The sequence below is a fragment of the Aedes albopictus genome, chromosome 2 (genome assembly GCF_035046485.1).
Source record: "Aedes albopictus strain Foshan chromosome 2, AalbF5, whole genome shotgun sequence".
Lineage (NCBI taxonomy): Eukaryota > Metazoa > Arthropoda > Insecta > Diptera > Culicidae > Aedes > Aedes albopictus.
Genome location: NC_085137.1, coordinates 165,050,165 through 165,074,535, shown reverse-complemented (window position 1 = coordinate 165,074,535; position 24,371 = coordinate 165,050,165). Strand labels below are relative to the sequence as shown.

The following is a 24,371-nucleotide window of genomic DNA, read 5'->3' as shown; positions in this document are numbered from 1 at the left end:
TCTTCTTCTTCTTCTTCATGACTACATATCCCCACAGGGACTTGGCCTACCTCGCTCCAACTAAGTGTTCTTTGAGCACTTCCAGAGTTATTAATTGAAGGGCTTTCTTTGCCTGTCATTGCATACATTTTTGTACATTGTGAGGCAAGCACAATGATACACTTTGCCCAAGGAGTCGAGAAAATTTTCCCAACCGGAAGGGGAATCGAACACGCCGTCTCCCCTAAGGGACCGTTCATAAACCACATAGACTTTTTGGGGGAGGAGGGGGTCTAGCCAAAGTCTACGCTCCATACAAATTTCAAAGTTTTTGTATTGACTAAAGTCTACGAGGGGGGAGGGCGGGGTGGGTCTGAGATGGCCAAACTTTGGTCTACGTGATTTATGGAAAGCCACTAATATGCAAATTCATGTAATTAATAACTGAGAAGAGTTATTAGAGTCGGCCAAATTCGTCCAGGGATTCCCTCAGAAATTCGTTCTGGTATTTCTTCAGGAAGTCTAACAGAGATTTGTTCAGGAATCGGTCTAGGAATTCCATTGAGAATTACCGTACCTATAATTTGGTCCAGGAACTTTCCCAGGGATTCATCTAGGAAATCTTGCAGAAATTCATATAGCAGTTCATACAGATACTCCATCTATATCCCTGGAGATTTATCCAGCATTTTCTGTAAGGATAATTGCACTGAAATCCTCGCGCATTTTTTCAAGAAATTTATTTAAAATGATTTAATATTCGATATTTTTTTGTTTAGAGAGACTTTACCTCTAGGGCATTCGTCTCTGAGCATATATTTCAAGATTTTTTCTAGGGATCATTGCAAACGTTTATTTTTGCGTTTTTCCAGATTGCTACATTCCATTTTAGTTTTTTTTTTTTCAAATATGCGTCCACAGATTTCACTAGAAATACTTTGATAAAGTATTCCACAAATGTTATTACAGCATACTTCCAGAATATACCTATAACTTCAGTATTTTTTTTCGTGAATTACACTAAGAGTTTTCCGAGAAGTATTTCCACAGGAAGTTCTCAAAAAACACTCCCTAGATTCCTCCTTGATTATTCCTAGGATTTTTTTCAAATATTCCTTCCTACATTTTAAAGTTCTTTCTAAAACTTCTATAAAGATACTACTGAAAATTTGTTCAGAATTCCCATTCATGAATTCTTCTAAAACACCTTTGAGGAGGTACTTTTATTTCCAGAGTCTTTTTCAGGAATCAAGCGATTTCGTCAGAAGTTTCAGCAATGGATTCTTCTCAAAACCTCTGTACAAATTCTGCAGGGATTTCTCCCGTAATTCTCCCCAGGTTTTCTCCAAGAAGTTTCAGAGAAATTTCCGGAGGAATTTCTAGACTAAAAATTCTATGGCAAATTCTGAAGCTACCTCTTCAGCAATTAATGGATGAATGCCTAGCCTAATATCCAGGGAAATACCAGGAAAGACACCTTCAGATACCCCCCTAAATTCTCATGAAAAAGGTTCATGAGAGATATCTGTAAGTAATTCCGAGGAAAAAATGTTCGAGAAATTCCTGGAAAAATCCGTGGAATTTCCGAAGAAATACCTAGAAAATTAAATTGCATAAATTTCAGACAAAGGTATCAATAGAAGTCCCTTCTTAAAATTATAAGGGATTCCTGGCGGATTTTCTGATGAAATCCTCGGAAGAACCCTTGAAGATATCTCTGAAAGCAATCTAAAACAATCTTATAAATTTTCTGAGAGGATTTGTATACACAAACTCTTTATACTTAGAGAAATTACTAAAAGAAATTTGGGAAAAACAAAAAAATAATCATAGAAAATTCTTTAGAGAAAAAAGAGAAAAAAAAATAGTATAAGAAATCTTTAAAGCAATACCTGGAAGATCTGGACAACTATCTTTATAGAAACATTTCTTGAATAATTTCTTGCAAAACGCTTAGGAATAGATTCTGGAGTGATTCTGCAAAAAATATTGAAAGAATTTTTGGAAAAAAATGAAATAAACTTTGAAGGAACGTTTAAATACATCTAAATTAAAACCTGGAGGAATACCAGAAAGAGCTATTGAAGAAACTTTTAGAGGACTTCTAGACAAATATCTTAGAAATTTTCTAGAGGAATTTCCAAAAAAAAAAAATGTCCGAGAAAATCTCTGAATAAAGGGAGTTACACCTGAAGAAACCTCTGGCTTAAAGCTATAATTTCTGAAAAAGTTTCTGAATTCCTAAAGGAGGGTTTTCCATAAAGATTTTTTTTAAATCTCCGAATCTTTGGGAAAAAAATTCTGCCGGAATACCATCTGTTAAGGAATTCCTGGAGAAACATCTTGAGAAATTTCCAGCAGAATCTTTTCAAAAATTTCTAAAAGTGTATTCAGAGAAATTCTATGAAAAGTTTCTGGAAAAAATCCTACAATATTTCTGGAGCAATTCATTCAGATATGTTTGAAGAAATGCATGAAGGAATGCATGCATGAACTAATGAAGCAATCCTTGAAGAAATTTACAATAGAATTCCATGAGACATTTATGAATTTCTGGGGAAACCCGTAGACCCGTTTCAAGATGAAGAAATTTCTGGAGGATATTATGGATGAATTCTTGAAGCAATTTCTTTAAAAAATCATTGGAGTTATTTCTGAGGTAATTCCTGAAGGGATTTTTGAAGGAATTCTTGGCAGAAGTATTAGAAGGAACCCTGGTGAAATTATTGGGGAAATTTCTGTAGATATTATATTCCGGAGCAATTTCTAATCCTGGCGAAATTCCAAGAAGGTTTTGTTAAGGAATTCCTGAAAGATTACCTGGAGTAATGAGGAGTTTTTGGCGTAGTTCCTCAAGATTTTTTTGAAGGAATGTCTGAGGAAATCTCTAAAGGAATTTTCAACGATTTCTTTGAATAATTCCGCGAGTATTTTTTTGGGGAATTTTTAAAGGTTTCCTGAAGGATCCTGAAGGTATTCATAAAGAAATTTTAGGGAAATTCTTCGAGGAATTCCTGGAAAAGGTTCTGGAGCATTTCCTGAAGTAATTTCTGCAGGAATTCCTTGAAAAATTTCTTGATGAATTGCTGTAGCAATTTCTGAAGAAATGCCGGAAACAAATCCCGGAAGAATCCCTGGAGTATTTTTTTAGAAGAATTTCTGAAGGATTTCTTGCAGGTTTCTGAAGACATTTTCGAAGATTTTTTGGAGAAATTCCTTAAGGGATTCTTGAAAACATTCCCAGAGGAATTCTTGGAGAAATTCTTGGAGGAAATCCTGGATGAATGCTTGGAAAATATCTTGGCAGTAGTTTTGGAGAACTTTTTTGAGAAATTCTTGGAGCAATACCTAGAATGATTCTTTGGGGAATTCTTGGCACAAGTTTTAGAGAAATATCAAAAGAAATTCCTGGTGGAATTCTTAAAGCAATTTCTGGAAGGAAACTTGTAGTCGTTTTTTTGCAGAATTTCCGGAGGAATTCCTGTAATAACTTTCGAGGAATTTCTTGAGAAATTCCTGGAGGAATTCTTGGACGAATTATTGGCAGAATTTCTCGGAGAAATGCCTGGAGGGATTATTTGAGGAACTCTTAGCGAAAATCTTGATGGAATTCCTGAAGGATTTATTGGAGGAATTCTTTGAGCAATTCCTGGAGCAATCCCTGGAGGAATTCCTGTGGGATTTTTTGGAAGAATTTCTGGATAATTGCGTGGAAGAATTCCTGAAGGAATTCTTAAAGGAATTCCAGGAGGGTTTCCTTTAGTCATTTCTGGATTGATATTGATAATACAACGACCGTCTTTGATAATTTGATAGCGATTACTGGCGTATTTTCTGTCCTCGGGTTGCTTATTAAACAACTATTTTAATTAAAGCCGACGTTTCGAGCTAAACGCTCATCTTCAGGGCAAACTACAATTTACATACAAAGTTGGAGTAGTCAAGTCATTTGTTATACAAAAAATACTCACATCAAAAATTGTTTTTAAGTCAACTGATTTCTGGAGGAATTCCTTGAGAACTTTCCTGAAAAAATCGAAAAAATCTCCGGAGGAATTCACGGAGCAAAGTGTAGAATAAGCCTAAGTTAAAACACGTAAATAAAAATTTAAAAAAGATCTTGAAGCAATCCCGAGATTAATTCTTGAAATAATTCCTGGAATAACCCCTGGTATAATTCCTGAAGTAATTTTTGAGGATTTCCTAGATAAATTTATAAAATAATTTATTCCCGGAGGATCTTTCAAAGAATTCCCGGAAAAACTTTTGGTGTAATACCAGGAAAAATATCTGGACAAATTTCTTGAGAAAATTCTAAAGAATTCCCTGGAGGTATTCTCGGAGCAATTTCAAAAGGAGTTCCTGCAGCAATCCCTGGTGCAATTTTTGAAGGAATTTGTGGGGCAATTTCTGTGGGAATTCCTTAAGGACTTAATGCAGTAATCATTGTAGAAATTTCTGGGGGGATTCTTGGAGAATTTCCAGAGGAATACTTGAAGGAATTCTTGGAAGAATTCTTTAAGGATTTTTTTAGGATATTTTGGAAAACTTTCTGGAGGAATTTCTTAGGAAATCTAGGAGGAATTCCTAGAGGAATTTCTTGAGAAACTTTTGGGAGTATTCGTGGATGAATTTTTGAAGGAATTTCTTGGGAAATTTCTGGAGGAATTCCTAGAGAAATACCTGAAAGAATTCGCGGAGGCATCCCTGGAGCGATGCCAGGAGTAATTGCTGGAAAAAATTTTAAAACAATATCCTGCCGATATTCCTGAGAGATTGCCCAGAAGATTTATGGAAGGAGTTCCTTGAACAATTCCTGAAGGAATTTCTGAAGGATTTCCTGGAGCAACTTAACAACTAAAAATAATATATACCAGCAAGCCTATTTCTATGTTCTCATAATATTATGCATAATCTCATGAGATGCAACAGAAATAATCGTGAAAGATACACACCGATAAAGTAAAGAGATACAGGAGTCGAGCTAGAAGAGCTTGAAGGTCTCAATTCCAGAATTGTTTGGATGACCTAGTTCACCAAGTGAATGTTGCTAAATTACACAAGTTTACAAAATAAAACGAAAGTTATGAACTTCTGTCAACTACCAAAAATTGTGAATCACATTTTAGTGCTGATTTCGAAACCGACCTTCAAAAAATTTTAAGTAGAACAGTTTTTGAGTTTTAGATCAATATCGAGTTTTGCAATTTTTCAAAATATGTAATTTACTAAAATCCAAATATATCGCGTTTTGTTCAACCAATTTTAAATCTTTTTCCATAAATTAGAAGCTGAATACAATACCATTCGATCATCTGAATACAGGTTTTGCGTCAGATTGATGAAAATTCAAGATATTGGCGAGTTTTAGGGACGATCTTCTTAAATTTTGGCAAAATTTCCAATTTTTTTTGAAGAAATGTATTTTTTTCAATAAGAAAAAACCAACTTAAAAATTCTTTCTCGACGTTTCTTTGACATATCATATGTAGGCGTGTTACAGTAAAAATTTCAGCTCAATCGGAGCATTTATTATGGAGAATGAGATGTTTGAAATGAGCGACTTTGCTTAAAAATAGAACAAAAATCGATTTCAAATCATCAACCTTGTATGGAAAGTCGAAAAAATTTCCGCTCTACTGTAATTTTTTTCTTTCGCGTTTTTGAACTCAGGGCTTGATTCTACACCAAAAATGATCATCAGCTTACCGAGTTCAAAAATGCTGTAAACTAGTGTTATCAGAAACATCTTATGAGAAAATTCCAGAACAGTTTGGAAAGCCTGGATTAACCCATGAATGTACCAAAAGCAATATAGTTGTGCACTGAGGCTCCATAAGCAGTATAGACTACATTCCACGAATATTTTTTACAATTAAAGCATGATATCGTAACACAAACTTCAAAGTGTATTGGAGGCAATTTGTATTTCACGTAATATCCAACTACCACAATATCGAGTTGCTCGTAGAATTGCGAGGTGTTATGAACTCCAGAGTAGTTTGGATGACCTAAATCATCTATTTCATGTGCCATGAATTTTCTAGGGACACTTTGAGGCTTTTCCAGTACCGTAAACCGGGGTCAAATTGATTTCCGAAATTGATCAGACGTTTTTCAGTTAGTTTAAGCATACTCTATATAGTTTCCTTCCAAATATCGTGATGTAGGAATCCTATACTAAACGATACATATATGGAAACTATTTAAAACATACTTTATCTGACAGAAAATCGTCTGATCAATTTCAACCCGGAGATCAATTTGACCCCGGTTTACGGTACCGTAGATTATGTTCTGTGCTCATTAATCGTGTATAAAATTTGGGTTAGAATGTTGGATTTGTGACACAAACTTCGGAATACTATGGAGGCCTTAGAATAGCTCTGGGATGATAATCTTCAACAGACTATGATGAGTAGTGATACATTGCATGTCAAGGATCAGTATTGATGAAATATATAAAAAAGGCCACTTGTTTATACGAGTTATAGTTTTTTGAAGTAGAAATTAGGTTATTTCTTATATTCCTTGTAAAAGTAAAGTGTGGAAAAATGGTATGTGCTGATGCAAAAGTAAATTATTCACAAAATCAAGCGCATGAACGAAAACTCATTTAAATTGAAAAATTTCGAGTCAAAAATGTCATATTTTTTTCGTGTTTCTCAGCTATAGCCCATAGCCCTGCCATTCACCTTTTCTTCCACTCAAACTGTTTACTTTTTTATTTAATATCAATAGCAGAAAGAGCATAAAATTGGAGCTGTCAATTATTATCGGTGGAGCTGGAGCTATAAATTACTCGCCATCAGATTGCTTCATTATTGGCAACCTATTAAGCCAACCCTTGAAGCGCACACGAATGCTGTACGTCACGAGGAATTTGGGAATATTTAAATAATTTCGTATTGCAATTTACGACTGCTACGCTTTAGGGTGATCATTATGCAATTTATTCATTATAGAAAGTGTAGACAGTTTGGTACTGAGCTGATATCATTTTATACAATTAGTTTCAACATAACTTGGTTTATCACATCGTTTACATTTCTTGCAACAGATTAACAATGCATTTTATGGTGCACCCCTAACTATAACAAACCAATATCACGCATCATGAGTGCGTCAGTATCACGCACTTCCAGTGTACCATCATCTGCGTTGACAATAAATGACACTCTTCATCGGTGGGTCCTTTCTCCAACTGCTCCTTACACAGAGCATCCCCCAGTCCTCACCCATTCGAACTACCATTAGCATGGCAGAAAAGCTCATTTCCTGTTGTTCTGCCCTATTTGATCCGAGCTGATGTGTGCTGATGATGATGAACTGAACGGGCACGGGATTCAAACGGACCAGATGATCTATCGGAGCAACGATGAGAACTTTGCGATACGATGACGGATGATGGAAGTCATATCAATTGCCATTCCTCGAGCCATCTCCCAAATTGAATCCTCGTCAAAATGAGATAATGGCTTTTCAACTTTCCTCCGTTAGTGGAGCAGTCATCTTTAATCCGCCCTAATGGCCACTCGGGGGCACCACTTCTTCAGTCCATTCAACCGACACGCTGGCAGTTAATATTCCATCAGCGTTAAAATTTATGCATTTTCGAAAGATAAACAAGATTTAAACCCATATCGGATAGCGCGAGTGTTCTGCATAATGCGATGAGCGCTTCCACCGAACAATCAACGACTCCCGCCGACCGCTAATGGATATGACGGCACCCTACATACACCTACTAAATAGTAAAGTACACGTTTTAAGCGCTCAACATAATAATAATCATCATAACCTTCCCGCCTGCCCCCAACAGCGTCAGCGTCCTAGATAATCGTTCGATATGAACGCTGCCGCCGTGCAAAAACGGAAATCCTACCAGGATGGTAAGGCGTTCGCTCAGGCATCGATAAAACCAGACCGGAGTCGGAGTGAATAGCGCTCCAGCGTGCCATCGTCATCGTCGTCGTCGGTTGTCGTTTTTGTGCGAGTTTTCAGCGATAGAAAATTCGGTTGGCCGTAATTTCGTTGTCAGCAAAGAATAGGAAAGGAAAAGATTAGCCACTCTGTTGTATTATAGAATGTTTTTGAAGTATCGTAACTCTTCAGGTATCAGAAGGCCAGCTCCAGAGGCACGTTATCCTCCATTTGGGACATTTGTGCCATCGCCAAAATAACAGCCTATTTCATCATCTACCTGAGGGAAAAGGAAGGAAAAAGGATTTGGATGGGGATAGGGACAGGTAGGGAAATAGGAAAAGTACCCTGGAAGAGGGTACTAACGCACAAGCGTACCACAATGGGTTCAAACAGCGCCCTGAAAAGGGCACTGTAATAACGCATAAAGCGAAAGAGAGCCTATAGCTCTTTACCACAACGGGATAGGAATAACAGAATATCCTGAAGATTCAGATTTCTGAAGTCAGTTTCACTTAACCCTCTAATACCCAAATTTTTGATTTTGATCTAAATATCATTTTTCGTCATCTAAAATCGATTTAAACATGTTTTGGAAGGTCTTCTTCTTCTTCTTCTTTGTGGCTCAACGTTCGCATTGGAACTTGGCCTGCCTCGCTTCAACTTAGTGTTCTCAGAGCACTTCCACAGTTATTAATTGAAGGGCTTTCTTTGCCTGCCATTGCATGAATTTGTATATTGTGAGGCAAATACAATAATACACTATGCCCAGGGACTCGAGAAAAATTTCCCGATTGGAACGGGAATCGAACCCGCCGTCTCCGGAATGGCGATCCATAGCCTTAACCACTAGGCTAATTGGAGACCCATGTTTTGGAAGGTGATTCTTTTTAATTCTCGATTTCGTGAATTTCAGTTTTTGATTTTTCTAATTTTTTTTGAACATCCTCACAGTTTTATATTTTCGCTGGAAGCCTATTTGGGGTCCGGATTTTTTGAGATGAAAACATTTTGAGATTTTATGATTATTGTTGAAATATGTTTATTTTAAATTTTTTTCATAGCAAATTTTATTTTCCGTGTAATTTTAAAGAAAATAATTTTGGAGTGTATTCGATTCCCTTAAACTATAAAACTACGATAGAATGATTTGGGAAAATTTAAAACATGTTAATTGTAGCGATTCAATACAAAATGAACAATGACTTCTAGTAGGTGACTAAAACATCATTTTTTCAATGATTTTTAAAAAATGTAAATACGCTTTATAATACACCAAATACCATTTTGAGATATACAAAACAGGCCTAAATATCAGTAAAAAATATAAAAATTTTGATTTTCCACGAAACAAAAATTACAAAAATGCTCAAACTATACCCTGTCTAAAGGCGGGCTTGGGTATTAGAGGGTTAATAAGTGTTTACCGAATACTCGGAAACGCGGTTGCGCAAAAACTGGACAGTTACATATCAAATGATACGAAGCTTCATAATCGGATTCACAGCTATCACATGCAAATGAATCAGCTTGCTGAATATTCGCCATGTGATAGCTGAGTCGGCAGTGGCCAGTCAATGCTTTGACCAGCATGCTGCAATTTTGCTTTGACAGATTTGTAAGATACTTCACCACCCTTGGAGATGGCTCAGTACAATACAATTTTGTTTGACGACATGACTCCAAACTATACCAGCATTGTCTGTGTTGAGTAGCAGCCCCGGTGTGAATCTGAAGCTTTACCCAACACTTCGATATCGGAATAGCTGGCTCAGAGCCAATGAAGTCATGTGATGCTCCAGTGCGAGCTAACTCATCAGCCAATTCATTTCCAGCGATGGAAGAATGGCCAGGTGCCCATACAAGGTGAACAGCGTTTGCTGAATTTAGCTCCTCAATTTGAGTTCGACAAGCGATAACTATCTTCGACCTGGAGTTGGCCGAAGCAAGTGCTTTAATAGCAGCCTGGCTATCTGAACAGAAGTATATTACTTTGCCCATTACGTGCTGCTGAAGTGCTGATTGCACTCCGCACATAAGAGCAAAGATTTCGGCCTGAAAAACGGTGCAGTGTCTGCCAAGTGAATAAGACTGATACAGCTTTAGCTCACGAGAATAAACACCAGCACCTGCTCGACCTTCTAGAAGGGAGCCATCAGTGTAACATACGATGCCGTCTGAAATACTTCTCTCCAGATAACCAGATGTCCACTCTTCCCGGGAAGGGAATTTCGTGGAAAATGTCCTATATGGAAAATTACAAGCAATTGTAAGATCACTTGGAGCAAGGACAACTTTGTCCCAATTCACCAAAAGTGGAAACAACGAGGTGTGTGTTGAACTGCGATTCACAGGAGTTTCCTCTAGTAAACCGAGTACCCATAGACGGTAAGTGCAAGAAAGTGCTTCTTGTTTGAGATGAATGTGTAGTGGGACAACGTCAAAGAGAACTTCGAGCGCTGCCGTGGGAGTTGAAGAGAACGCTCCAGACATCGCCATTAAGCACATCCTTTGGAGATGGCCTAACTTTTAATGGACCGTTCTCACTTCGCCCTTTTGCCACCACACAAGACATCCATAAGCCAATATTGGCCGAACAACAGTTGTGTAAATCCATTTGATATACTTGGGTTTTAGACCCCAAGTTGTACCAAAAGTACGCCGGCATTGCCCGAAGGCCATACAAGCTTTCTTGATTCTGAACTCAATGTGAGGTGTCCAGGAAAGCTTGGAATCAAGAATGACTCCAACGTACTTTACCTGTTCAATCACATCGATTTCAGAATCAAAGAGACGCAAAGGTCGAACGCCATTACGGTTTCGCCTTTCCGTGAAAAGCACAATAGATGTTTTACTCGGATTAATTGAAAGGTCATATTGGCGACACCAACCCTCAACTACCTGAAGGGCGCTTTGCATCAGGTCGAAAATAGCGCATCTGCTACGAGATTCCACAAAAGCGGTGATAACACTCCCCCTTGGGGGCATCCACCAACACTCAATTTCCTAATCCCTGCTAGACGCAATGTCGAGAAGAGATATCGGTTTTTGAGCATTTGGTGAATCCAATTGGAAATCATTGGAGATATACCATGACTCCGTGCGGCTTCCAATATGGCATCGAAAGGCACATTGTCAAAGGCACCCTCGATATCTAAGAAAACACCCAGACAAGACTGCTTTTGAGCGAATGCTTTCTCAATATCGTAAACAACCTTGTGTAAAAGAGTCACAATAGACTTACCAGATTGGTAGGCATGTTGGTTCACATGAAGAGGCACGTTGGCCAGATGAACATCACGGATGTGATGATCCACAATGCGTTCTAAGCATTTCAGAAGAAAAGAGGTCAAACTGATAGGTCTGAAACTCTTTGCTTCTTCATACGACGCACGACCCACTTTTGGAATAAACTTTACAGTAATATCCCGCCAGGATTTGGGAATATACCCTGTAGCAAAACTGCAAACAAGTAGTTTTTTTGAAACATGTTTGAAATAATCAAATCCCTTCTGAAGCAAAATAGGATAAATCCCATCTGCCCCAGGAGATTTGAAAGGAGCAAAGCTATTAAGAGCCCACTCAATCGATTCTATAGTTACAATACTCCGAGCGAAAGCTAAAGAATCATAACTACAAGAGAAGACATCAGGTTCATCCGAAGATGTAATATCCACACATCCAGGGAAGTGTGTGCTGAATAAGCATTCCAGAACTTCCTTATCAGAGGAAGTCAGATCGCTATTTGGCAAACGAAGATCGTTCACTCGGAAATCCTTAGATTTCGCAAGGATTTTATATAACCGACTGACTTCACTCAAACTGGAAACATTTGTACAAAGGTTTTTCCAGCCGGATCGTTCAGCAGACCGGAGAGCTTTCCTGTAGGCCTTGCGAGCCGACCTGAAAGCCTCCGAACCAGCCGAACGTCATCTGTTTCAACTCTTTCTGCATTGTTTCCTGAGTTTCGCCAGATCAGAGTTCCACCAAGGGGTTCCTCTTGTGATCTTCACAGACCGTAGAGGGCATGCTTCTTCAAAAGCTTCCATGATGAAGGTCGTTGTAGTATCAACGGCATCATCTAAATCACTTGGAGTGTCAATGGATGGTGAGTATCCATGAAATTTGGCCGCAACCAAATCAGTAAAAAGATCCCAGTTTGTTGACCGGGGATTTCTGAAACGCAATGTTTGCGAAGTAACATTTAAATGTTCAAAAAAGATGTAGCGATGGTCAGATAAAGATTCTTCATCTGACACATGCCAATTGGTCAACTCGTGACTAATTCTACTTGAGCAAAGCGTTATGTCTAACACTTCCTCTCTAGCAGATACCATGAAGGTTGGGCGGCTGCCTATGTTAAGTAATGAAAGATCTGTACTACTTAAGTACTCCATCAAACTGGAGCCTCTCAAGTTAATGTTTGAGCTGCCCCAGATGATATGGTGAGCATTAGCATCACTGCCAACAATAAGCGGAAGGCCTTTTGAAGTGCAGTATGCGATGACTTGTTTGAAAGCATCCGTAGGGGATGGTTCATCATGCGGTAAATACACCGAACAATAGACGTATTTCCTGTTGAGGTTTCCAACAGATACATTAATTGTGATAGCACATACATCTCTGGTGGTTAGTTCAGAGATGAGTGTAGCAACTATTGCGTTGTTGACAAGCACACAGGCTCGAGGCATGACACGCGAGTTTGCCATTTCATGTTTACTGAAAGTGGCAAACACTGGGTTCACAAGGTTTCCTAGATAGAAATTTCCCTTACGAAAGTAAGATTCTTGTACCAAGGCCACTTGGGCTGTACCATTTTGCATAAGTCTGCAAAGATTGATCGTTGCTGTTCTTTTATGCTGAAGATTGATCTGAGCTATCCTAACCTAATGTCGTTGTCAGCAAAGCATATGGAAGGAAAAGATTAGCCACTCTGTTGTATTATAGAATGTTTTTGAAGTATCGTAACTCTTGCTCCATAACAAGATATGCTCAAGGGGTATTTCGGGAGGTCCCAAGGGATTTCAGTTACACCGAGATCTCGGACGTTTCAAGGGGGTCCCAGGGAATGTTTGCGGGTACCAGGAGGTCTCAAGGGTGATTAAGAGGGTCTCAGGAGGTTTCTGGGAGTTTCAGAGACGCTCCAGGGAGTCTCAGGTGAGTTCAAGGAAGCCTCAGGGGTGCATCAAAGGGTGTTTCATTGGGTTTCATGGAATCTCAGGAGCGTTTCAGAAGGTCCCAAGGATGTTTAAATGTTTTCAGGGGCGTTTTAGGGGGTATCAAGGGCGTTTCAGGAAGTCCCAAGGGGTCTCATGGGGGCTCCAGGAGGCCTCAGAGGCGCTTCAGGGGGTCTCAAGAGCGTTCCAGAGGGCCTCTGAAACGTTTTAGGGGTCTCAGGGCGATTCAAGGAGTACCCGGACGACTCAGGAGTATTTCAAGGGGTTTCAGAGAATACCTTTCAATACCCAAACTCAAGTTCAATTGCATGCATCACGATATTAAGCATGCAGCACATCAGCAATTCTCTAAATTTGTATTCTTTGCACATTCAGAAGCTTGCTAGCAATTGCTTTCCACAGCACACACCATTTCCACTTTGCTTTCTGTTTTAGATCACAAGAGCTGCACAATTCACTAGGTTTCAGGCACTGCTGTCTTGCACACCACATCATTCCAAGACCATCAGCCGCACCGCAAAACTTTCTGTCAGCCAACCAGTAGGTAGCAACACGCTGGCTGGCTGGCTGCTTTATGGAGCGAGAATTTTGCTATGCCACCATCGTGGGACGTGCTCTCGGTCTCTTATCCAGATCCGAAAATCGACAAAACCACATACTAGCCAGTCATACCACAACGAACGTGAACGAACAACGAGTTATGGGTGCTGCAGGATTAGAATTGAAGCGACTACTGGAGACAAGCGTAATACCCGTCCGCTACTAGGCAGGTCCTGGCGAGTGGCGGCGGTTTATTCGTTCGCTCGCCGATTCACGGTTTACCGTTTTCTAGCTTTTTGGGAAAACATGACAAACCTCCCGTTGTAGACAAGGACTACAAACCCACCACCGTCTAATCCCGTCTGTGCGCTCAGAATTCCACCAACGCAATGTCCATTCATTACGAAATGATATAGTTTCACCGAACATACATAACATGCATTTAATCCTTTCAAGGTTCGCTTTCTGAAGCTTTGGGTGTTGAATGGTGAAAACGTGAAGTGGTAACGTCGATGCTGAACTAAATTTTCATTTGTTAAGTGACGGCGCCGTTGGACACATGGGTGAAGCAAGGAGTTTCTTTCTGGGATGCTCGAAATTTTTTATGGGGTACACCGGAGCAAATTAAAACGCCAAGTTTTGAAAAAGATTTCAATGCAATTAGTAAAGTTATGGTTTACCAAAAAACCCCTGTAAGCAAACAGACGGTAAGCTCGTTCCATGCTCTGTCTATTTGTTTCATTTTACTAAATCTACCTTATTCCAGTGACCTTTGTGGAGAATCAAAAATATTTTTTTTTGAAAACAAAAATAAACTGTATTTTTTAATAAGGCTATTTTATTCAAAAACAATCAGATTTCTTATACTAGTTGGCAGAGCGAAATGATAGTAATTTGAATATACAGGAAGTTCCAACAAACCTTGTCGAGTTGGATAAATGTGACACATGTAAAATTTAGAAAAGAAAATTTAATTCAATGTGTTTTCATTATGAGAATTACACAAAACTGTGAGAGGAGCGGACCTGGTGTGATGGTTAGAACACTTGACTATCACGCCGAGGACCTGGGATCGAATCCCACTCCCGACATACTCACAAAATGTGGGTTCTTCCTTCGGAAGGGAAGTAAAGCGTGGGTCCCGAGATGAACTAGCCTAGGGCTAAAAATCTCGTTAATACAGATAAAAAATAATGAAAAAAAAAATAAAAAAAAAAAAAAAACAAACATAAAACTGTTCAATAGACAGAGTCCGATTAGTGTCATTCACTGCTCGTGATGGTTACGCTCATGACAATGAGAAGATCATCGTCATCCAACCATATGCATCAGTTCGGTGGTGCGGCGCATTTAAATCATAGTCGGACAGAAGCCACAACTGTATGCGGTGGGTTTCTACATCTAGGTACATGCAGTGCTACACCACAGGACATCGATAAGTTATGAAATTTTCGGTTGTGCCAGTACCACCATACCAGTACTCTTGATGCGATTTGCGGATGTGAGGAAAAAGAGGGGTATGTGGAAGCTTAACTCATTTACATTTTCATTTTCATCTGTGAACTGGAGATTACAAGTCTGGTGATGGTCAGTACTGACGAGAAGCAACACTGTACATTGCATTGCGATAGCGAGATGGTTTTTATTACATTGTAATATTTTGAAGAGCAAAGCAATTGCGAATTCTTTAGACTCTAGAGTGTCCATCTCTGAACGGTCCAGATAAAAAAATTCAGGGACCTAGGTAACAACTAAGTGAGAGAACCAGAATCGAAACTTTACTCCCTCAACGTAGCGATTGGGTTGAACTCACAGCAAGCATGGGAAACACTCACTTAAATATTGCTGTTTTAACAGTCATTCAAATACAAAATTAAAAGCGAGCTCACTTCTCCCCTTTCAATCATAATCTCTCCCCTTCCATACAGTTAAGCGAGCTTACTCACCTCTCTCTCTTCTTGGCGTAACGTCCTCACTGGGACAAAGCCTGCTTCTCAGCTTAGTGTTCTATGAGCACTTCCACAGTTATTAACTGAGAGCTTCCTCTGCCAATGACCATTTTGCATGCGTATATCGTGTGGCAGGCACGAAGATACTCTATGCCCAAGGAAGTCAAGGAAACTTTACGAAAAGATCCTGGACCGACCGGGAATCGAACCCGTCACCCTCAGCATGGTCATGCTGAATACCCGTGCGTTTACCGCCTCGGCTATATGGGCCCTACAGCTTACTCACCTACTCTCAGCGAAAATGTTTTCGGTATAAATTCGGATTTCCGTTCTACACCTGACGTTTTGATCACATACATATATTGTGCTCGGAACCATAGCTGTATAACGGAAATTTGTTAATGATTACATAAAGACTGGAGCCGAAAACCACATAGCCACAATCACTGTCGGTGTTCATGCATCGTTAGATACAAAGTAAAAGGGACGGTCTAGGAATCGAACCCAGAAACTTTCGCAAAAAAAATAGTTGCTTTATCCGTTAGACCACCAAGCCCGTCAAAGTGCTGACAGAAATAAGTAGATTTCGAGAATACCTGGAAAGTCCATCCAGGTGGAATAGCGCGCTTGTGTTTACCTGAAATGAGAAGAAAAACATAAACTATGAGCATCACGGTCAACCATAAGAAATCATTGATACAAGGCAGAGACCCCTAAATATCACTTGTTAGACAAGTCCCATTATGGATGATTACGTAGTTTAGCTTTATGCTTATGCAAGTTAGCTGCCGAGCTAGCCGGACGTTGACCAGTATCGACGACGGTGATTGCTGACCATTCATATGTTGCTAGGTGGCAACAAAAACATAAGAACCGGGGCAACGTGAATTGCTGACGGCACGCGTGGAGCGGATGACGACAACGACGACATCGACGACGGTGATAAGTGCAATTAAGCAGTTTGAATTGTAGTTAAAGCTGTTAGGAAAATAAAGTTCAGTTCTTTTTAGACTAGCGAGTAGAGTAGTTGTATTTTTTAAAAAGGCATATCACTGCCCGAATTGTTTACTGGAGGCTCCGGCGAGATCCACTGTGTGATTGGGAAGTGTATAATTGTCATCAGTGTATAAAAATCTTAAATTTGGTCCCTAGAGCCAAGTACAAAAGTACCAAAATCTAAACAGTGCAAAGTGGTTCAAAGAGCCACATACAACGAAGTGACAAAAAGCGAGGAGCAGGACACCGAGGATAAATTCATCCCGATCGATACTAGGGTCCAGAGTAGCGGAAGCATCGGCAGAGCAAAACGGATCAACCCAACGTATCTGCCTCTTCTCCCCCAACCTCAGTGGACTGCCAACAAAAGACCGGATTAAATCAAATGCCGGCCGTACCCAGGACACGGTCCTTTATGTAAGTAAATAAAAAAAGTCCAAATTAATTGGCAATTGTGACCACACGGTCCTATATCTAAGTAAACAAAAGAAGTCCAATTTAATTGGCAATTGTGAATTGTGAATTGTGAGTTGTGAGGAATTGTGTAAGTGAAAGTGAAGTGATTAAGAAAAAACGAAAATGACAGAACCAACGTATACCGATGCAGAACAACATGCGATCGCGAATTTTGCCACCGTAGGCAAATTATCAGACTTCGTAAAAGGTTTGAACACCTTTAACGGAAAACCAACTGACTTAGTCAGTTGGATCACAGATGTGGAAGGCATCTTTGACCTTTTTAAAGACCTTCCCAGAACATCAGCGGAATATGGAATTTTAATTCGGAGCATTCGAAGAAAAATAATTAATGAAGCTGCAGACGTACTTAATGCCAATAACGTATTTTACGAATGGGCCGATATTAAGAATACACTCTTACTCTACTACAGAGATAAAAGAGATGTACAAACATTAGATTACGAATTGACAACAATTCGCAAACTAACAAATGAAAGTCTTAACTCTTACTATAGTAGAGTTAATGAATTACTCTCAGCCATCATTGTCCAAATCCAAATCGACGAGGAGATGCAGGAAAATGCTGCCTCACACTCCGACTATTTCAGGAAGAAGGCACTAGATTCCTTCACGAGGGGACTGGAGAAGCCTTTAAACGTCTTGTTAAAAACAGCGGACGTGAAAAATCTTAGCAAAGCATATCAGTTTTGCATGGATTATTATAATATGGACATGAGAACAGCCCCGTTCAGGAACGAGCATGCAAATCATGCGATTCCTAAACCAAGGGATTTGAATGTCCCCAATATACCTTTTTCTAGAAAACCCATACCACCTCCGAGGAATTACCCTCCTTTACCTCCAAAACCGTTACCAAGACATTTTATGCAACCACCCCCTCCACGATTTCAACAACAATTTAAATCACAGTTTCAATCACCATTCCAACCTCAATACCAACCTCCGTTTCAACCGCTATTTCAACAAACACAGTTTGCACCCCAAGCTTCAATAAGAAATGTAAAGGCAGAACCTATGGAGACTGATGCTAGTATGCAGTCTAAGCTGATCAATTATGGGAACAGGCCGCCCATGCAGATTAAACGGCCAGCATCCCAGCAATATCCACAAAGTTTCAAAAGAGTGGCTCACCCACTCGAATATGTTGAAATAGAATACCCAACAAGCTATTACCCAGACACTACCTATGACGACTACGATGAACAATTCGAGGACCAACCAAATGATGAAATTTTACCGGAAGAACAAGAGGGAATTGATCCGCAACCCTCAAGTTCTGGAACCGTACCAACAAACGCACCAGAAACTAATTTTTTAGAGTGGAACCCGAGTTGGTAATTCCAACTCTTCCATACATCTACCTTAAGACAAACATTGGGGAATTCCCATTTCTTATAGATACAGGGGCAAACGTCAACATGATTGACCCGAAGCTGGCATACAGTTATAAAATTTCACGTCCCTATGAGTTTAAAGCAAATAATATATCTAGTGCGAACGGAAACTTCAATGCGACGTCCGCTATAGATATAAATTTTTTTCACCCTAAGATCAACCATAGCGCTCAATTTTTACTTCATAAATTCCACCCATTTTTTAAAGGCATTATAGGAACAGGTATTTTAACTGCATTAAATGCCCAAATCGATATGGAAAACAATTTCATTTGTTTAAAGAAAGGAGCAGGGAAACTGAAAATTCCACTTTTAGTACATGCCCCTGAAACTAATCGAACATTGAACTCCCTATTTAGAACCGACCATCTACCAACCGAAAAATCCAAAAAACTTCATGATATGCTCAACACTCACAGTGATATTTTTCATCAACCAGATCAAAAATTGACATGTTCCACAAATGTTGAATGTACCATTAACACAAAAGACGACATTCCAGTGCATCAAAAAGTGTATCCCTACCCAGCTGCCTATGCAGATGAAGTGAAGAAGCAAATTGATAAATTACTTGCAGACGGAATTATTAGACCGTCCCGCTCAGCGTGGACTGCACCTGTCTGGATTGTGCCCAAGAAGTCTGATGCTTCTGGGGTAAAAAAGTTTCGGATGGTGATCGATTATCGAAAGATCAACGAAAAAACCGTACCGGACAAATACCCTATGCCTGAGATCAGTTACGTTTTGGACCAACTTAAGGGCCAAAAATATTTTTCTACCCTTGACTTAGCATCTGGATTTCACCAGATTAAGATGAGAGACAAGGACATAGAAAAGACAGCTTTTGCAATCAATAATGGAAAATATGAATTTACCCGGATGCCGTTCGGATTGAAGAACGCCCCCGCAATTTTCCAAAGGGCTATCGATGACGTACTTCGTGAACACATAGGTAAAATATGCTATGTGTACATAGATGATGTTATTGTGTTCGGTAGAACGTTCGAAGAACACTTGAGAAATTTAAACACCGTCCTTGAAACATTGAAAAAGGCAAACTTAAGGATTCAAGTAGACAAATCAGAATTTCTTCATTCTGAACTTGAATTTTTAGGATATATCATAACCGAAAACGGCATTAAACCAAATATTAAGAAAATAGAGGTCATCAATAAATACCCAGAACCTAAGAACCTCAAAGAACTCCGTTCATTCTTAGGTATGATGAGCTATTACCGCAGATTTGTGAAGGATTTTGCGAAAATCGCAAAACCACCTACAAATCTTCTGCGAGGGGAGAGAACACCTACGTCTAATAGAAGAATTACTTTATCAGATTCTGAAAAACGCTGCTTTGAAAAACTAAAAAACATATTATCCTCAGAAGATATTCTTATTTACCCTGATTATAAACAGCCATTTATTCTCACAACAGATGCTTCCGACTTCGCAATCGGAGCTGTCCTTTCTCAAGGAGAAGTGGGCAAAGATCGTCCAATCCATTTTGCTTCCCGTACTCTTTCTAGAACAGAAGAAAAATACTCTGTACCGGAAAAAGAGATGCTCGCCATATATTGGTCTTTACATGTTTTCAGAAACTACTTATATGGTGCAAAATTCCAAATTCTAACAGATCACCAACCATTAACATTTGCTTTGTCCCCCAAAAACACTAATTCCAAACTTAAAAGAATGAAGGCTTACCTGGAAGAACATGACTATACAATAGTATACAAACCTGGAAAAGCCAACGTAGTGGCAGACGCACTTAGTAGAATCGTTTGTTCTATGACCGGAACAAAACATTCTGCAGATAATAGTGACTGCTTTTACATAGAGGCTACCGAGTCCCCTATCAATATTTTCAAATACCAGGTTATCCTGAAAGAAGGTCCAGATAATATTACTGTCACTAAACCATTCCCAAGCTATACTAGACTAGATATATCATTGACATATATTAATGAAAATTCACTTTTGCAGGTGTTGAAAGATCATTTTGACCATTCCAGGATTAACGGGTTGTATACCACGGAAATTATAATGGGTAAACTTCAAGAAGTTTACCGAAAACATTTCGGCCAAAACAAAATTTTGAAAATCCGTTTCTCCCAACGAATGTTGGAAGACGTGAGCAACGAGGACCAGCAATGGAATATTATACGTGACGAGCACTACAAGGCTCACAGAGGTGCTGACGAAAACAAACAAAAAATCTTTCGGACTTTCTTCTTTCCAAAACTCAGTCAAAAAGTTAAAGACTTTGTCACAAACTGTCAAATTTGCAACGAGTGCAAATATGACAGACACCCGATAAATTACCCTATTCAAAAAACACCAATACCCAAATCGCCTTTCGAAATCGCTCATATAGACGTTATGTTTCTAGAAAATAATTGCTTTTTGACATACATTGATAAATTTTCGAAATTTGCTCAAATAAAACATATTGAGTCGCGAGCAGCAGTTGACCTCATACCAGCTATAAAGGATATTTTGTTTAAGTATAAAACACCCAGCACACTTGTGATGGACGGCGAGAAATCCTTTATGACGGGAGAACTAGTTAACTTCTATAACATGCATAAAATTACTCCATACGTAACCGCCACGGGACGAAGTGAGATGAACGGAACCGTTGAACGGCTCCATTCAACGCTTCTTGAACTCTATAGGATAACCAGAACCGAACATCCAAACCTATCAGTTCCCGATGCACTCCAACTATCTCTCCAAAAATATAATACATCAATTCATTCATCCACAAAATTCACCCCTACGGAGGTAATACTTCCGTCCTCTCGAACGCCCGAAATAATTGAAACCGTCTTTAAAAACTTGCAGAAATCTCAAGAAAAATCCATAGAATACCATAACAAGAACAAAAAGAATATCATAATCCAGGAAAACCAAGACGCTTACGAAACTACTCGACAAAGACTGAAACATAAGAAAAGATTTAAGAAAATAAAAATATCGAAAGTAAACAAAAGCACTGTAACTACTGACGATGGACGAAAGCTGCACAAAGACAACTTGAAATTAAGGAAAATCTAAAACCAATCTTCCTTTTACGTTTCAGACTCTTGTTATTACTTTCCACTGGACCGGAGTTACTTTATTCGAAACAAGACGCAAAAATCGACCTACGAGACATAGGACGACAACCCATTTTAATATTTCATCATGGCGAAGCACGAATCAGACTAGACTACAAATACTACATACATCATTTCAATCTCACCTCAATCAGATTCCATGTCAGAAGCCTCAAAGATCAGTTTGAAAATCTAAGTAAAAACCAGTTCACAGATTTGATTGTAGAAAAATTCAACGAAATTGATTTTGCATTGAAAAGTATTGACCCAGTCAAACGTCAAAAACGATGGGATAGGTTAGGCAGTGCTTGGAAATTTTTAGCTGGCAATCCCGATGCCAATGATTTAAGAATAATCAACTCTTCGATTAATAACCTAATTATAAATAATAATGAGCAGATCAAGATAAATAGAGAGCTTAATTTACAATTAAAAGAGGCTATCTTTAAAACCAAAAAGGCCATAAGCCTATTCAATGTGGGGTCTATTGAAATATATTGTACACGAATTTTGTTTCATTTAAATTTTTTATCTGAAAGACTTAACCAAATTATTGAAACAATAACGTTGGCAAAGTTAGGGATCGTTAACGAAAAGGTTCTTAGTCAACAAGAAATTGAAATTTTGATTGCGGATTTAGATAAGGAAAATGTGACAGTTCATACAGCCATCGAAGCCACATCCTATGCTTCTACCGCAGTAATGTCAAACAAACTAGAAATCGCACTTATCATCAAGATGCCCAAGCTGGACCCAAGGATCTTCAACAAGGTGCACATATATCCAATTGTGCAGGACCGAAAGCAAATTCACCTACCCAATCCATTCTTTCTCACCCACGGAAAAGACATATACCAGGTAAATTCCATTGAACCCATCATATACGACGAAAGCGAAACACACGTGGATAACTCAACTTGCGTACCCCATCTACTGAGAGGAAATCCCGCAACATGCAATTTTACCATTAACCCCATATCAGAACAAATCAGTTATCTGGACGACCAACACCTTCTCATCAATTCAGTAACAAATTTCACACTATCGTCAAACTGTGGCCTAACCGACAGAAATCTGTCCGGATCATTCGTCATACACTTTCACGACTGTCATCTGATCATCAACAACATCTCATATTATCAACGCTCACAAAAGTTACCGGGAAATCCGATCCAACTACCGCTGGATGGCATCGAAGTCAAGAAACATCAAGAGGTTCTTAACATCAGTCTAGAGCACCTTCACAAGCTACACTTGGACACAAGAAAGGAGTTGGAAATTATTCGTCTCTCAGCCAAAAGTATCAGCTGGCCGCATTGGACATTAATCGGAGGAATTTCGTTTTCTCCGCTCATAATTGGTTCAATTATTTTGAGTTGTTTCAGAGCAAAAACCATCAAGGTGAAATTCAACAATCCCAGGAAGACCGGAAACAGTACAACGACAGGCAATCAACATAATACCTCTCCATCAACAAATGTGGAAAATCCAAATAGTACCACAGCGAAACATCATCATAACATCTTCAGAAATCCTTCTCCAGCGAGTTTGATTCGAATGGAACCTCATCTCTAAAGGAGGGACGAGTTAGCTGCCGAGCTAGCCGGACGTTGACCAGTATCGACGACGGTGATTGCTGACCATTCATATGTTGCTAGGTGGCAACAAAAACATAAGAACCGGGGCAACGTGAATTGCTGACGGCACGCGTGGAGCGGATGACGACAACGACGACATCGACGACGGTGATAAGTGCAATTAAGCAGTTTGAATTGTAGTTAAAGCTGTTAGGAAAATAAAGTTCAGTTCTTTTTAGACTAGCGAGTAGAGTAGTTGTATTTTTTAAAAAGGCATATCACTGCCCGAATTGTTTACTTGCAGAACAAATTATGTATGTATGTCACATTCAGTCAAACAAAAAAAATGGGAAAAGAGGCACCTTACAAACATGATCAACAACGGTACGCCATAAGACTCGGTTTGTGTAGCTCTCCATCCTCGGTAGTGCTGCCATGATAAAATCAGATTGATTGATTGATTTGTCTTTATTTGAGAGACTTTCAGCCCTTGGCTGGTTCGTCTCTTGATAAAATTAGAGCTAGTTACTCATGGTATCAAAATTTAAGTACCCCTTATAATGGCAGGTCATCAATAAAATGCTTCATTATTGCGATTTATTACGAATTATTTCGGGAAAACTTTCATGCATTATTATTCCACGAACATTTCCTGGACTGGACATTCTTGCTTTAGTTTATTTTATCAAATCAGCGAAAATTTTCTTAAGGCTCCTAAAAATACTTCATGGTTAGATCCAGCGACACCACCAGGAATTACTTCCGGATTTATCTTTTTTTTTTTTAATTTTTACAGAAATAAGTTTCTTGGATTTCCAAGAATGCCCCAGTAACCATTAGCACTATATTTCGCCACTTTTGGCTCACAGGGCTATTAAGCGACCGTTATAGAGCATGTCTGCCCCTAATAGCATTATATTCGCCACCAGGTGAGGTATCGTGCTTCGTGATACTTGGGTGTTTTCAGCAATAATTCCCTTCAGGTATCCCTTTAGAATGCATTCCTGTCAATGCATTCCTTCGAACATTTTTCGAAAGATTTCTCCAGAGATTCTCTCACGAGTTATTCTAGTATTTCTTCATCGGACTTCTTCAGGAGTACCTCAAGAAACTTCTCGAAATATTTATCTTGAAACCAGTCAACGGGTTTCTTCAGGAATTCCCCCTGGAATTCCTTAAAGAATTCTTCAGGAAATTTCTTCAAGGACTGCTTCATAATGTATCACACTAAATTCATACGTCTCTTCAAACATTTCTG

General features: G+C 39.1%; 1 protein-coding gene across 1 annotated transcript in view; it reads left to right on the top strand.

Annotated features, from left to right (window-relative positions):
* The window catches only part of LOC115265163 (uncharacterized), a 59,837-nt gene extending 36,474 nt beyond the window's left edge, over nucleotides 1–23,363 (top strand). The window contains exons 2-3 of the mRNA XM_062847846.1: nucleotides 16,918–16,981; nucleotides 21,447–23,363. Of these exons, the coding sequence (XP_062703830.1) occupies nucleotides 16,918–16,981; nucleotides 21,447–23,111 (1,729 nt within the window). The 3' untranslated portion in view covers nucleotides 23,112–23,363. The remainder of the gene's footprint in view (nucleotides 1–16,917; nucleotides 16,982–21,446) is intronic.
* The last annotated feature ends 1,008 nt before the right edge of the window (nucleotides 23,364–24,371 follow it).